This window comes from Pyrus communis, chromosome 15 (genome assembly GCF_041283825.1).
Source record: "Pyrus communis isolate YQ-2024b chromosome 15, ASM4128382v1, whole genome shotgun sequence".
Lineage (NCBI taxonomy): Eukaryota > Viridiplantae > Streptophyta > Magnoliopsida > Rosales > Rosaceae > Pyrus > Pyrus communis.
The window spans coordinates 37,804,289-37,817,339 of NC_142579.1; the positions used below are offsets into that span (position 1 = coordinate 37,804,289).

A 13,051-nucleotide genomic window follows, 5' to 3' on the forward strand; every position below is an offset into this window, starting at 1 on the left:
AGTAACTTAATTGGGTATGAACCCTAAGCCAATAGAAAAACTTGATTTTGACTCCTAATTTGCATGAAAGCTAATAGGCTTTACTTAATGGAATAATCAGATGAAATCCTTCTTTTAAATGACAAAAACTTATTTTGAAAAGAAAAAAATAAAAATCACTAGATGAATAACCATGGAGTACCGATGAAGATTGGAGACAGAAATACTTGAAGAGGAATGAGGATTGGGGCTACGGGGCATGAGTTTGGAGATAGAAATCAATGGTGATTGTGGTATACGAGTAAATTCTATAAAGCTTGACCATAATCATGAAAATCAACAGAAATCAATAAAAAAACTGGTGTGAAAAAGAAAGGGGAAGGAAAAAGAAGGAGAATGGAAAGGGGAAGGAAGAAGGAGACCCCTCGTATACTACAATCATCATTTAATTAACAATCTTTTTATTAATTATTGATTAACATTTTGAAATTAAATGCTAATTAATTTAGATGATGTGACTATGCATATCAAATGTCACCTAAGGTGGTATACAATTGTGGTACAAAAACATGGTAAGAATAGTATTATTGTTTCTTTTTTATATTTTTCACGCAAAAAAAAAATTGCCTTACGGTTGAAAATATAAAAAAGAAAAAGCTATGGCCACATAATTTTTGATGAACGGTTAGTATTAACTGATTCCAGAATCCCCAATGACAAGATCAGAAGAGGATCTAATTCCTTTAGGCAAAGTCCCTTTTTTGCGAGGCACGATCCGTAAACGATGGGCGCCCACGACCCATTATCTCACATAAACCCCATAGAAGTCTAATACAATCGTAAAAAGTTCTTTCAGAAATACAACCCAATGATTAAACAACGAAACCACAAATAGCTATTAAAAGAAAGTTTTAAGCACCTTGGATGTGAAAACAAGCTAGAAAGGTTGCATTAGCAATGGAGACTTGCTTAGCAGTGAGCAGGTGAAAATTATGAAATGGTTGTCTTTGAAGCCAAATGACTTGACAAACAAGTTTCGTACTTTTTACGTTTTCTCTTCATATAATTCCAAGCAGGGATTTACCTGAGTTGCAATCTTGCAATTACTCTGTTGCTGCATTCTTCTCTCACTCTTTAGTATGAGCATCTGCAGGCAGAAACTATCAGATTTACGAGCGATGCACGTCAAGCCGCTTGCAGAAAGCCAACTGGAGATCTCATTCGTTTCTTTAGGGATATTGTAGTGAGTCTATTGGTCGAGCCTGCACGGACGAACCAGATACTCAAAATCTGCTTAAATCTCATCCGAGGGTTTAATTTTTCTAACAGATATGAATCGTTACCTTCAGAATGAAAGGTATAGGAATCCTGCTGAAGTCGAGCAGTGGACTGATTTCTCTCCATATTTGCAAGGGCTACATCAGTATAAAAGCAATCCATATCTAAAATTTTTGTCTATATAATTATACATGTTTTTGGATCTACCTTATGAATATCCATATAGACTTGAGAAGAAGGACAACACCATCAACAGGGACTTTGGATATTTCTGGTAGGGAAAAGTCAAGGTATTTGTTTACAATACACCGCGGGAGAATACAAGGAGGTAACAGTGGCCAGGCCCAGTTCTTCCAGCCCTTCCTTTATGTTGGTCAGCTGATGCCTTACTGAGCCACTGTATTTAATATGTTTCCATGTGCCATTTGACGAATTGTAGTCCTTCACTTTATCTTTTCCTGTATCGACAACCTACTTTATCCCATCTATAAGGAGGTTTCAGCCACATTAGTGGCCACAACTACACGAGATTGCTCTTCTGGAGGCAGCCTAGCGTAAGGAGGGAGAACATGCAGTGCCCCAGTTTTCCCCATGCTACGATTGGATTGGTTAGAATAAGCCTCCAGATCATCAGTATCTTGGCACAATGCATCCCTATCATCGTCTTCCTCACCATAATTTTCTAGCTCACTCTTCGTATCTGAATCATACGAATAAAACCCCAACTCATCATCCTCGTCTGTCTCGCACGGATCTTCCTCAAATGCTTCACAAATATCCGTTTCAATATTTGTTCCGTCAACAGAAGGTGATCTTTTCATAATCAGTTTCGAAGCTCTGCGTAGCTTTCGACACAAGGACCCTACTCCCTGCCCAGTGACAACGACAAGTATTCCCCCAGGTGGCAGCCTCTTGTGAATTTTCAAGACCTTTGATATGCTTGTTTAACTTAAGGCTTTTCTGTATCAGTTCTCATTTCTAAGGTAACGGTTACCTTAAATTGTCTGGTTTCAACTTCTACGATAGGAGGGTAGTAAAACAGTTCTGACGAAGTCTTCCACTAGCAACGTAGCACTCATCAACACAAGCTTTAATGGGAAAATCTGATCTCCGGGTGTTTGGACCCAAATTTACACTATCAATCGGTACAATTAAGGTCGTTGAGTAAGCATAGCTCCACACCATCGGATAAAAATGAAGATAATTTTATTATATATTATGATTTTTTATCATAATAATTATGATAAATAATGAATTATCTTGTACAAGATAAACGTGATGCAAATAATATCTCTAAACTGTAGTTTAGAATTAATTGGAGATATTCGGCATATTGGTGTTGGAAGATTCACGCGGCAATACAGTTACTACTGGATTAGTTTCGTGCAATTAATCCATGCATGGGATAAAGGTGAAATTATGAGGTGATGTGATTAGGATGACATCTGAACAAAATAGTAGGCTTCAACCTATGGACACATTGGGAAGAGTCCATTAGCACAAGGATAGTGACGTCGTGATCTTTTGACCGTGGATCACATGATGATGGGATAAAGCCATCATTGTTTGGTCAGATGTGGTCAATTAAAAAGAGATAATTATGGAGTTTTTTTCCAATAATTATCAAGAAGAGATCAAAGGAATATCCTCCACGTGTGCTTGGGAGCGGCTAAATCAAGAGGTGATACCGTGCATGCCGCGTATTGTGGTGATGAAGATTGTTCAAAGTTGTTTATAGCATGGGTTTTACAATGTGGTCATCAAGCAAATATCCAACCCTATAAATATAAAGCGGCAGATAATGGTAAAGCTCCCTCAAATTCAACACACAAACTACCCTGCTCAAACTCTAGCTCTATGTGAAACCTCTCAACAACCTTGAGATTTTTATTTTCTTTTTCCGCCAAACACATCTTCAGTTTGGATAAACAGCACTGTGAAGGCAACCGGTGACATCTTCAGTTTGAATAAACAACACTGTTGCCGTAGAATCAGCCGATCCGGAACACCTTCGGTTTGGATAAACAGTACTACGTCGAGGCCGATTGGTTATGTATCCAAGTCTTGGTCGACAAGGATTTTTGAATCCTTATTGGCAGAGGTCATCTCATTAGCCTTTTCAGCGCAATGATGTGTTATAGATTACTGGACTCGGCGCATTGAACGTCGAGTTGTTTTAAGATTGGATATTCACAAGTAAGTTTTAGAGTTCAGCATTCTGACGGTCGAACCACATTTACCATTAAGACATGCATCTCTTTTGAGTACTTGTGTTCGTATAGTTTGATGCCAGTTCGGCATGCTTATACTCTTACGAATATAATCACTATGACCGAACCTGGCGCCGACGATCATTGAACTTCGCAAGACTAGCAGCCTTGTCTTCAGGCTCTAGAACCCGAAGATCGAGACGTGTTCCTTTCTCGGCCGCAGTCGCAAGATCAAGAAGTCAGCAGCGCGCTCAACGCAACATCAACACATTTTACTCCCCGGTTGAGCTCGACCGACGAGTTGGCACGCCCTACACATAACCGAATGACGTAGTTAGCTTATTGATTACTCGGTCTGCGTGCCACGTAGGCTTGGTAGTTTTTAGGGTCAACACCGGGACTTAACAGTTTTTCCCGAACGCATCAACTTTTGCTGGTTTTTATATTCCTTCTGTAATCACATGGAAGTGAGTACAAAGAATGGGGTTATAAACCTTGATTAATGTAACATTTAGTAATAATGACCACACTTGAGGTCACTTGATGCGGCGACACGCTATGCTAACACGTGAAAGCATTCGCATAAGAATGCTTGTGGTATAGCTTGTAAAACCATTTTGTGAATGACAATGAATTATGCCTAGAATAAATGAGGGAATAATTGACTTGACAATCAAGTTAATGAAATCTCTAGGACTCTCGGTGCCTTAAGGAAATAAACATATTGGAGTCCTAATTAAATGCGATCAATTATGGACCTTTATTAAGTAAATACAAGGAATAAGAGTCATGATGGGACTCTAATTGATTAAATATGATTTGGGTTGATATCATTTCCGGTAATAGGAAGGAATTTGTTGAAACCCTAGCTATATAACCTAAGAATAGTCCCTACTTCCATACCAACTGAAACTCACAAAAACTACAAGCCTATTTCGATAGTAGAGTTCATTGAGAGGTAGTGGAAGTAGAAGACTACTTCTACTTTGTTCGCAAGGATCAATGGCTTCATCTTCATAACCATGTCTTTCATATTCTACAGATAAGTTTAATATAATTAGTCGATATCTATTTTATATTGATTTGATTTATTCGTGATCCTAATGTCTTCTTGTTGTGATTTTAGAATATGTCTTACATAGCTCCGAACATGAACTTCATCAAGATTTATAACAGAGTATTTCTTCAACAAAAAAGCACTCTGCACGGTAAGAAGAAACATTACACAAAGAAGACAATAATGATACCTGTTTTGGTGTAAAATACATTATCAACACATATAATCCAGCATAAATATAAACCTGAATAGCGTAGACATTAGTTATTTGATGCTAAAACGTTCAAGTCATGACATGGATTAAACCATATCATTTGCCTAAAAAACCTTGAGTTCTCATAGTAATATTCCGTCAGTCATGAATTTGATGGAGCAACATTTACTCATCCTTTTGTCATGCCGAAGTTGAAAGCCAACATCTTCACCTAAATGTAGTCCAAGCTCAAATGCTACTCGCCTAGAAGTCGCACAGAATGCAACATGGCGAGGTTGAGTAAACACCGATCATACCACTCTGGGCACAAGAGTAGCTCAAGCCAAACCCATCTTCATAAAGAAACTGCACGAAAAGTAATCAATCGCAAAATTAGTAACAATAATTAATGTACAATTAGAACAAGAATAAACACCAAAAAATTAACCCACCTGAGGAACTTGGGTCGTTTTTTCACATCCGGCCAATCTCTCCACGTATAATAACAGTTACAGTGGAATTTTTGTTAATAGGCTCCATGATCTCCTGCTCCATCATTACTATTGGAAGCTTTTTTCTTGCCTGTGATCAACTTCATTAGGTCTTGATACATGTACTGTAGTTGGGGAAATTAGAGACCTTGATGCAGAAAAATCTGATGCCCTGCGGATGTCTAGTAAAATTTGTCCATCAAGTTTCGTTTACAATTTTTTGTTTTCAGGAAACTTCTTTGAGTAAATTGGAGTGTTAGCCCTTGATATTTGAATCCAAGTTTTAATTTGCTCATGATATTATGTTCTTGGATTCAAGAGTGCACGAACTTTTCAAAAAGAGTCAGCATTAACACTAAAGATTGACTACACTAGAATTTTCGTCAGTTTGCTCAAATGGCGTGCGTATAGAATCCACAATTTCGTTAATGTGCATGCTTTCAAAATTAAAAAAGAAATAAGCATTCTAATTCTTCTACAGAAGCCATGTATGTATTACAACAAACGGCAAGTAATCTGAAGGCAAGAAACAAACATGGAGCAACGTAAATTGACAAACAAAAATAGAGAGCCACATCAAAGGAACAAACTTAATTGGCACCCAGTACCAATGTCCAAAATAGTTGCATGTCTGGGTTCTAGGGTTTAGGGTTTTAGCCAAAAAACCTTAAATTTACACTTTCATAACTTTAGAATATCTAATCACATATCTTCTAAAAATTACATGTATTTTATACATTTCAAAATAAGCGATTTGGTCCGATTGATACAAATTGCATCTAAATCGATTCTTCTTGTTTGATTCGGTTTTTATAAACCGAAATGACAAAAAAAAAAAAAAAATCAAAACCGGTTTTGTTTGGTTGGTTTTCAGTTTGTTTGTCGAACCTTAGTTTTCTTAAGAAAATTAAGATCATATGATTGATATTATATTGTAAGTTCAAACTTTTGGTCACATTTAATTTTCCAAAAATGAAAGAGTCCGTTACACCTTCTGGAAAGTGGAGCACGTGATCCCTCTGCAATTTGTTATGCAATTTTAAATTGTAATTTTCCATGATATATTAACATTATCCAAAAAATAAAATATAAATCCAAATGAATATGAGCATCCTCTTCGGATCTTCGTTGTGAAGATTTCAGAAACCTTTCAATCACGTTTGTTTATCATACATTATGCGGTCATTTTTCGTCAAGTACTGTTTATATTCAAATTTAAATAAAAAAATTTATAATAATTTATGATCATACGATGTATGATAAATAAATATGATTGAAAGATCTTTAAAATTCTTATAAAGAGAATCTTAAAAGGAACCTTGTTCCAATTCTTATCCAAAAAAGAAAAAAAAGTTAGTTGATCACCATTTTTTAATTACAAAATCTCAACTAATTAAGCTCAGAGTCATAATATATTAATAATATTACCAAAAAAATTCAAAAAAATATAAACAAATTTACAAATTTACCTCTCCATCTGTTCATATTTTCTCTGTCTCTTTCTCTGCGCTCTGAAAAATCCAGAATCCCCTTCTTCTCCTTCCTCCTTTTCCATTTGATTTCCCTCCACAGATCCCAAAATTCCCTTCTCCAAACCCTAATTTTCTCTCTCTACACCATCTGTTTCGCTCTCTCTCTCTCTCTCTCTCTCTCAGCATCCACACTGATCGATTTCATCCGCCGATGGTTCTACAAGCTTCATGAATTTTCCCGATAAGGCGCGCTTCTCGCTCTTCATGGACCACCGCCACCGATCTTACCATGCCTGAGCTGCGTCCACGCAGAAACCCAGACCCGATCACCAAGACCCAGCCTCGGAAGGCGACTATACGGACTCGGCGGAACAAGAAGAATAGTAATAATAATCAGAAGCAGAAAAAGAATAATAATCAAAAACAAAAGAAGGCAGCTGGTGCCCGCAAGCGGAGGTGGGCCGTGGGCGGTCCGGTGATTGAAACGAGGTCGTTTAAGGAAGACATAGAGGAGGAGGCAAGTGAGAGAGCAATGGACGAGTACGATAGTGGCGGTCACAGTGGCGATAAGGGCCTTGCAGCTGACGACGAGGGCGCAGCTCCCATTCCCGAGAAGGTCACTCTCTTTTTTTCTTTTTCTTTTTTCACCGCGGGCATTTCATTTCACTTTATTTTTTTGGAAAAATTAATTTATTTTTCGATATTGGGTTTTTGTTTGGATGATGTGTGGGATGAAGAAGGTGAAAAAGGGAGAAACTTTTTGTGTATTTTGTTTGTTCCATTCAAAGTCTCAGTCTTTAGTTCCATTTTTAAATTATAGAATATGAGGTTGAAGAAAAATTTAAAAATTTTGTTTTATAGTAATGTTATTGTTTATTCATAATCTACTAACTTTGAAGAAGGTCTTGAAAGTCTTGCATTCGGCGTTTTCCCGTGTTCTTACTTCCAGTTGGGATTGGGAGAATGTGGTGTTGTCTTTCATTTACTTAAATGGGCAGTGAACTCTTTGTGAGTGGGGGGCGTGGCAGGAAAGTGCAGTTTTCTTCTTAATAACGTGTGTGTCACGCCGTCAGCTGTGAACTATTTGATTAGCATTTCGTCGTATTCTTTGAAAATTTTGCTCATTCTTGATTTATTGACAACAGGTCCAGGTTGGTGGTTCCCCAGTGTACAAAACAGAGAAGAAATTGGGGAAAGGAGGCTTTGGTCAAGTATATGTTGGTCGACGCATGGGGGCTGGTCCTGGAGCTGTTGAGGTGTGCAATCATCTTTTCTTATGGCTTAACATCATTGCATAATCTGTTTTCTGGAAAGAAAAAACAAGAAACAAGTGTTCTGTCGGATTTGTATTAACATATCTGTTTCATCTAGGTTGCATTGAAATTTGAGCATAGAAGTAGCAAAGGATGTAATTATGGCCCACCTTACGAATGGCAGATTTACAAGTAAGAGGCTTCTGTCTTCTCTTGTGATATGTTTCGTTGAATAGATATCACTTTCTCACCTGCCATCTTGTATTTTGACTCTCACTTTATCTTATGTCTACACAGTGCACTTGGCGGTAGTCATGGGGTGCCAAGAGTTCACTATAAGGGTCGGCAAGCTGACTTCTATATCATGGTATGAGTTGTCTGCTCAAATTTCATTGTAAATGTAGTTTCTAATTACCCTAGTTTCAGAATTATAAATCAACCCTACTCTGTATACAGGTGATGGATATGCTCGGACCTAGTTTGTGGGATGTCTGGAATAACAGCTCATACACGTAAGTTTTTCCTGTCTTTCTAATGAAAAAAGTTAACCCTGTCTTTATAAAGAAATAGATTTTCATTTTTCACCTTATTATTTGCTTGCAACACTTAACATTGTCTGCCTATCTGACATTCCTACCTTTTAAATTTCAGGATGTCAATTGAAATGGTTGCATGTATTGCCATTGAGGCAATATCCATATTGGAGAAGATGCACTCCAGAGGGTGATAATTTTGTTTCAGAATTTCTTTCAGTATAATTATTAATGGCAATTTACCTGGTTTTATAACCTCTCTGATGATGTTGATGGCAGATATGTACATGGGGATGTAAAACCTGAGAACTTTTTGCTTGGCCCCCCTGGAACTGTCGAGGATAAGAAGCTGTTTCTTGTTGACCTTGGATTAGGTAAGTCATTGTTATAGAATCTCCTTACTTACAGCTGAAATTACTTGTCAGGGTAATTTACAAAATGCCTTGTCATCTCACTGTTTTTACATGACAGCCACTAGGTGGCGAGATTCGACTGGCCTGCATGTCGACTATGATCAACGTCCAGATGTTTTCAGGTGAAATAAACATTGGTTAATTATTTGACCGTAACTATGATGATCTTTGCAAGTAATCCAAAAAAACAAAATGATTTTACTCATTGGTATACTGATCATTAATGTGCTGCAGGGGAACGGTGCGGTATGCAAGTGTGCATGCTCATCTTGGTAGAACTGGTAGCAGGAGGGATGACTTGGAATCTCTAGCTTACACACTGATATTTCTTCTTCGTGGTCGGTTGCCATGGCAAGGATATCAGGTTCATAATTTAAAAAATTTGTGTAGGCTTGTATCTAATTATGTATACCACTCTTAACACAAAAACACAATATTTTTTTAGGGAGAAAATAAAGGATTTCTTGTCTGCAAGAAAAAGATGGCCACTTCCCCAGAAACTTTGTGTTGCTTCTGCCCTCAGCCATTCCGACAATTTGTTGAGTATGTGGTGAATTTGAAGTTTGATGAAGAACCCAACTATGCAAAGTACATATCCCTTTTTGATGGAATTGTTGGCCCAAACCCAGATATCAGGCCAATAAATACTGATGGTGCTCAGAAGGTACTTTGAATGTCTTGCATCTATGTAGACTATGTTTTATGGATGTTAGTTATAGGTCTTCCTTTGGAGTTCATCTAACTTATATCTCTTGCATTGGAAAGCTTATATGCCAAGTTGGACAAAAGAGAGCAAGATTGGCCTTGGAGGAAGAGGATGATGAGCAACCAAAGAAGAAGATTCGTATGGGGATGCCTGCAACCCAATGGATTAGTGTATACAATGCTCGTAGGCCTATGAAGCAAAGGTATATCCTTAGGTTTATACACTAAATGTATAAATTTAGTTCAAGTTTGACCTATCAGTGAACTAAGTTTATGTTTTCATTTGTTGTAGATATCACTATAATGTTGCAGATGTGAGGCTCTCCCAACACATTGAGAAAGGAAATGAAGATGGGTTATTTATTAGCAGTGTGGCTTCCAGTTCAAATCTTTGGGCTCTTATCATGGATGCTGGCACTGGCTTCAGTGCCCAAGTTTATGAACTCTCTTCATATTTTCTGCATAAGGTTTGTGATCCATTATATCAAGAAGAGCTGTCCACTGACGTTGAAACTTAGTTTGCACAAGCATCGTTGTTTATTTGCGTGGATTTTTTTCTCTTTTAGATTACGGTACATGGGGGAGGGTTATGACTATTTCTTGTTTAAATGAACACATCAATCATACTATTTATCTCTGTTTTGAAGGAATGGATTATGGAGCAGTGGGACAAGAATTACTATATCAGCGCGATAGCAGGAGCAAACAATGGAAGCTCTTTAGTTGTAATGTCTAAAGGTTAGTCTAAGCATCTGTGATTCTGTATATCTACCTTGCCAATCTAATTGTGCATCATTGATTCTGTACAGTTACATTGCCAATCTAATTGTCTAACTAGTCCTCTTTTGCTTCATATAGGGACCCAATACTTACAGCAGTCCTATAAAGTCAGCGATTCATTTCCTTTCAAGTGGATTAATAAGAAATGGCGGGAAGGATTTCATGTTACTGCAATGGCAACTGCTAGGAGTAGATGGGCTATTGTTATGTCCCGCGGTGCCGGATTTTCTGACCAGGTTTTATTGGGATTTGCAGATATCAGCTCTATTGATGTACCCTTTTGGTGTTGGAGAAAAACCATCTCATAATTGTGTTTTGCCTCCCTTGACGTGAACTATTTCAGGTTGTGGAACTAGATTTTCTGTATCCAAGTGAAGGCATTCATCGAAGGTGGGATAATGGTTACCGCATCACGTCAACTGCAGCAACTTGGGATCAGGCAGCTTTTGTCCTTAGTGTTCCAAGGAGAAAACTGGCAGATGAAACTCAAGAGACGCTTCGGACTTCTGCTTTTCCTAGTACACACGTTAAGGTGGAATATTTGATTAATCATTTTCTTTGTACTTGCCTTTTCCTTTTCATTCTTGTTTCTGAAAGCTCAAGTTTCTATGTGGCAAATTTGCAGGAGAAATGGGGAAAAAACCTTTATATTGCATCTATTTGCTACGGTAGAACTGTCTCATGAACAGCCAAGCTTATGTTGAAATGCCACGGATGGAATTCTGATAATTCACCTTTATGAACAACAAGCCAGCGTTTACCATTTAGTGCCTGTTCAAGAGCAAAAGATCCTCTCACGGGAAATTGATTGGTCTTGGCATTTGGGAGTTGATGTACGCTAAACTCTTCTTTATTGCCACCATAACATAGCATCTGTTACAAGTACTTGTGCACTGTCTTTCAATCTTTTGAGCTTATTATATATCTCACTGGGAAGTTGTTTATTCCCTCCCATTGTGAAAAAGTTTGTGCATTGCCAAGCAATAATTCCTTCGGTGAAGGCATGTGCACAAGCCATGTTTTGATTATTGATAGAATTTGGGAATGTGCAGCTATGACTAGCTGTGGTTTTTGATGTTCTCAGCCCTTCAGTATGTACTTGGTTTTTTTTTTTTTTTTTTTTTTTCCCTTTTCTTTTGAGGGGGTGAGCTTCTTTGTGGACTTTAAGATGAGATGTCCCAATTTGACCGTTAAACAGAAAGCAGTTGTATACTTCAAAGCATCAGTGTGTAATGGTTTCTTAGTCATCTTAGTTTTTGGTTAATCTTAATCACTTTCCAAATGCTTGTATCCTTTGATTTATAACCACTGATTGTGTATCCTGACCTCTTCTTATCTGTACATTACACATAGAAGTTGTGCAACATGACTATGCTAGATTTCCAGTGAATAAATGGGTATTACAGGTTAAATAGTTGATAATTTTGGTCAAGGTCTTTGAAGCAGAACTGCAGTAGGGAAGGTTATATTGCACCAATGTATGAAGTAAGACCTATAATGCCGATAAAGAACCCATCTTTCCCATTGGTAAGTTGTATGTCAGATTTTGTGCAAATTTCTCTCTTGCGGTTTATATTATGATTTCCCGTGTCTGATTTTGTAGCTATAATGTCTCGCTATCAATTGGCATTCATAATTTGTTAGACAGCACTTAGTTGTTTGTGTGTACTCAAGTTAGTAAGGATTCTCTTCACTTGTCTCCTTTATTTTACTTGTGTAATTGTTTTATTTGATGTAAATAGTTGTCTTTGTGTTTCTAATAGATATAAGGTGAGCTGCTTGCGAGACTTTGTGGTTCATGCATATCCATCCATGATGCTGCTATTGGAGGAAGTGCGAGTTTTCAAATACAAGGTAAGCCATTTTTCTTTAAATAACATCCCAACAGACCTGCCCTGGTAACTGTTGTTAAACTTCAATGGCATACTGCTTTTTATCTTGTATGAACATCTTTTTGATGCATTTCTAGTTTACTTGCGTAAATGAGCCTGTAAGTTGGTTAAATGGTACGTCGTAGGAAACTTAATAATGGTAGGTGCTAGAAGGAAAGTAGTTAAACGTAAGAGAACAGATTAAGAGCCAGAAAATTGAATGCTGCACCCATGACTATGCGTTTGCTTTTGCCGAAAAGCATTGGTCATTTTTTTGACCAAAAAAACAATGCATCTTGTTGATAATTCATATGTGCTATTATTTCCAACGTGCATGCGAGTCTATAAGAAAAATGTGGTTCACTCATACAAGAAATGAACGGTTAAGATTGAACTGATGGGAAAATGTGCATGCAAGCCTCCCTCTCAACTCCAAGCATTTGGTTTCTTTTTCAGCTGCAGATGTAAAGCGATCTTAGCCCAGAGCACGGCATTGCTGTGCTGATTTTTCCGGATTGAACTGATGGGACTGATTGTGCCAATTTCCGCGAGGTCATGATTTGGAATTTTCAGAAGACGAATCGATGATGAACTCGAGGCATCTAGGTTGCAAGGGATCGGTTTTGTTTAAAAACTATTGTCGAATTTAATCAGATTTAAACAATGTCAAAGTGAAGGATTTCAGTGGTTGCTATCGTCGTTTGAAATACATGAACTCTTCACTTCCCCCCTCTTCCGAACACGTCGCACGCCTAGAGCTCATAGCGGAACTAGAGAAACTGACTTACACATCGTATGCTTGTGTGCTCGGAATGA

At 37.7% G+C, this 13,051-nt stretch overlaps 1 protein-coding gene and 1 pseudogene across 7 annotated transcripts; one reads left to right on the forward strand and one right to left on the reverse strand.

The window, feature by feature from the left end:
- Positions 1-1,385: 1,385 nt before the first annotated feature.
- LOC137727551 (ATP-dependent RNA helicase DEAH13-like) lies at positions 1,386-6,763 on the reverse strand (annotated as a pseudogene).
- On the forward strand, positions 6,533-12,961 carry LOC137746111 (Protein kinase family protein). Of its 7 annotated transcripts, none has more exons than XM_088686049.1 (20): positions 6,684-7,296; positions 7,826-7,936; positions 8,052-8,125; positions 8,231-8,300; positions 8,390-8,445; positions 8,585-8,656; positions 8,746-8,840; positions 8,938-9,001; positions 9,114-9,243; positions 9,325-9,543; positions 9,645-9,787; positions 9,877-10,051; positions 10,232-10,322; positions 10,443-10,600; positions 10,708-10,896; positions 10,990-11,197; positions 11,798-11,891; positions 11,968-12,041; positions 12,128-12,218; positions 12,692-12,961. In XM_088686049.1, the coding sequence occupies exons 1-16, from the start codon at positions 6,970-6,972 to the stop codon at positions 11,047-11,049; spliced, it is 2,034 nt and encodes a 677-aa protein (XP_088542175.1). In that variant the 5' UTR covers positions 6,684-6,969; the 3' UTR covers positions 11,050-11,197; positions 11,798-11,891; positions 11,968-12,041; positions 12,128-12,218; positions 12,692-12,961. The 7 variants fall into 7 exon arrangements, with proteins under 7 accessions (XP_088542171.1, XP_088542172.1, XP_088542175.1 ...); XM_088686050.1 differs by having other exon boundaries at positions 11,968-12,037; XM_088686051.1 differs by having other exon boundaries at positions 11,811-11,891.
- The last annotated feature ends 90 nt before the right edge of the window (positions 12,962-13,051 follow it).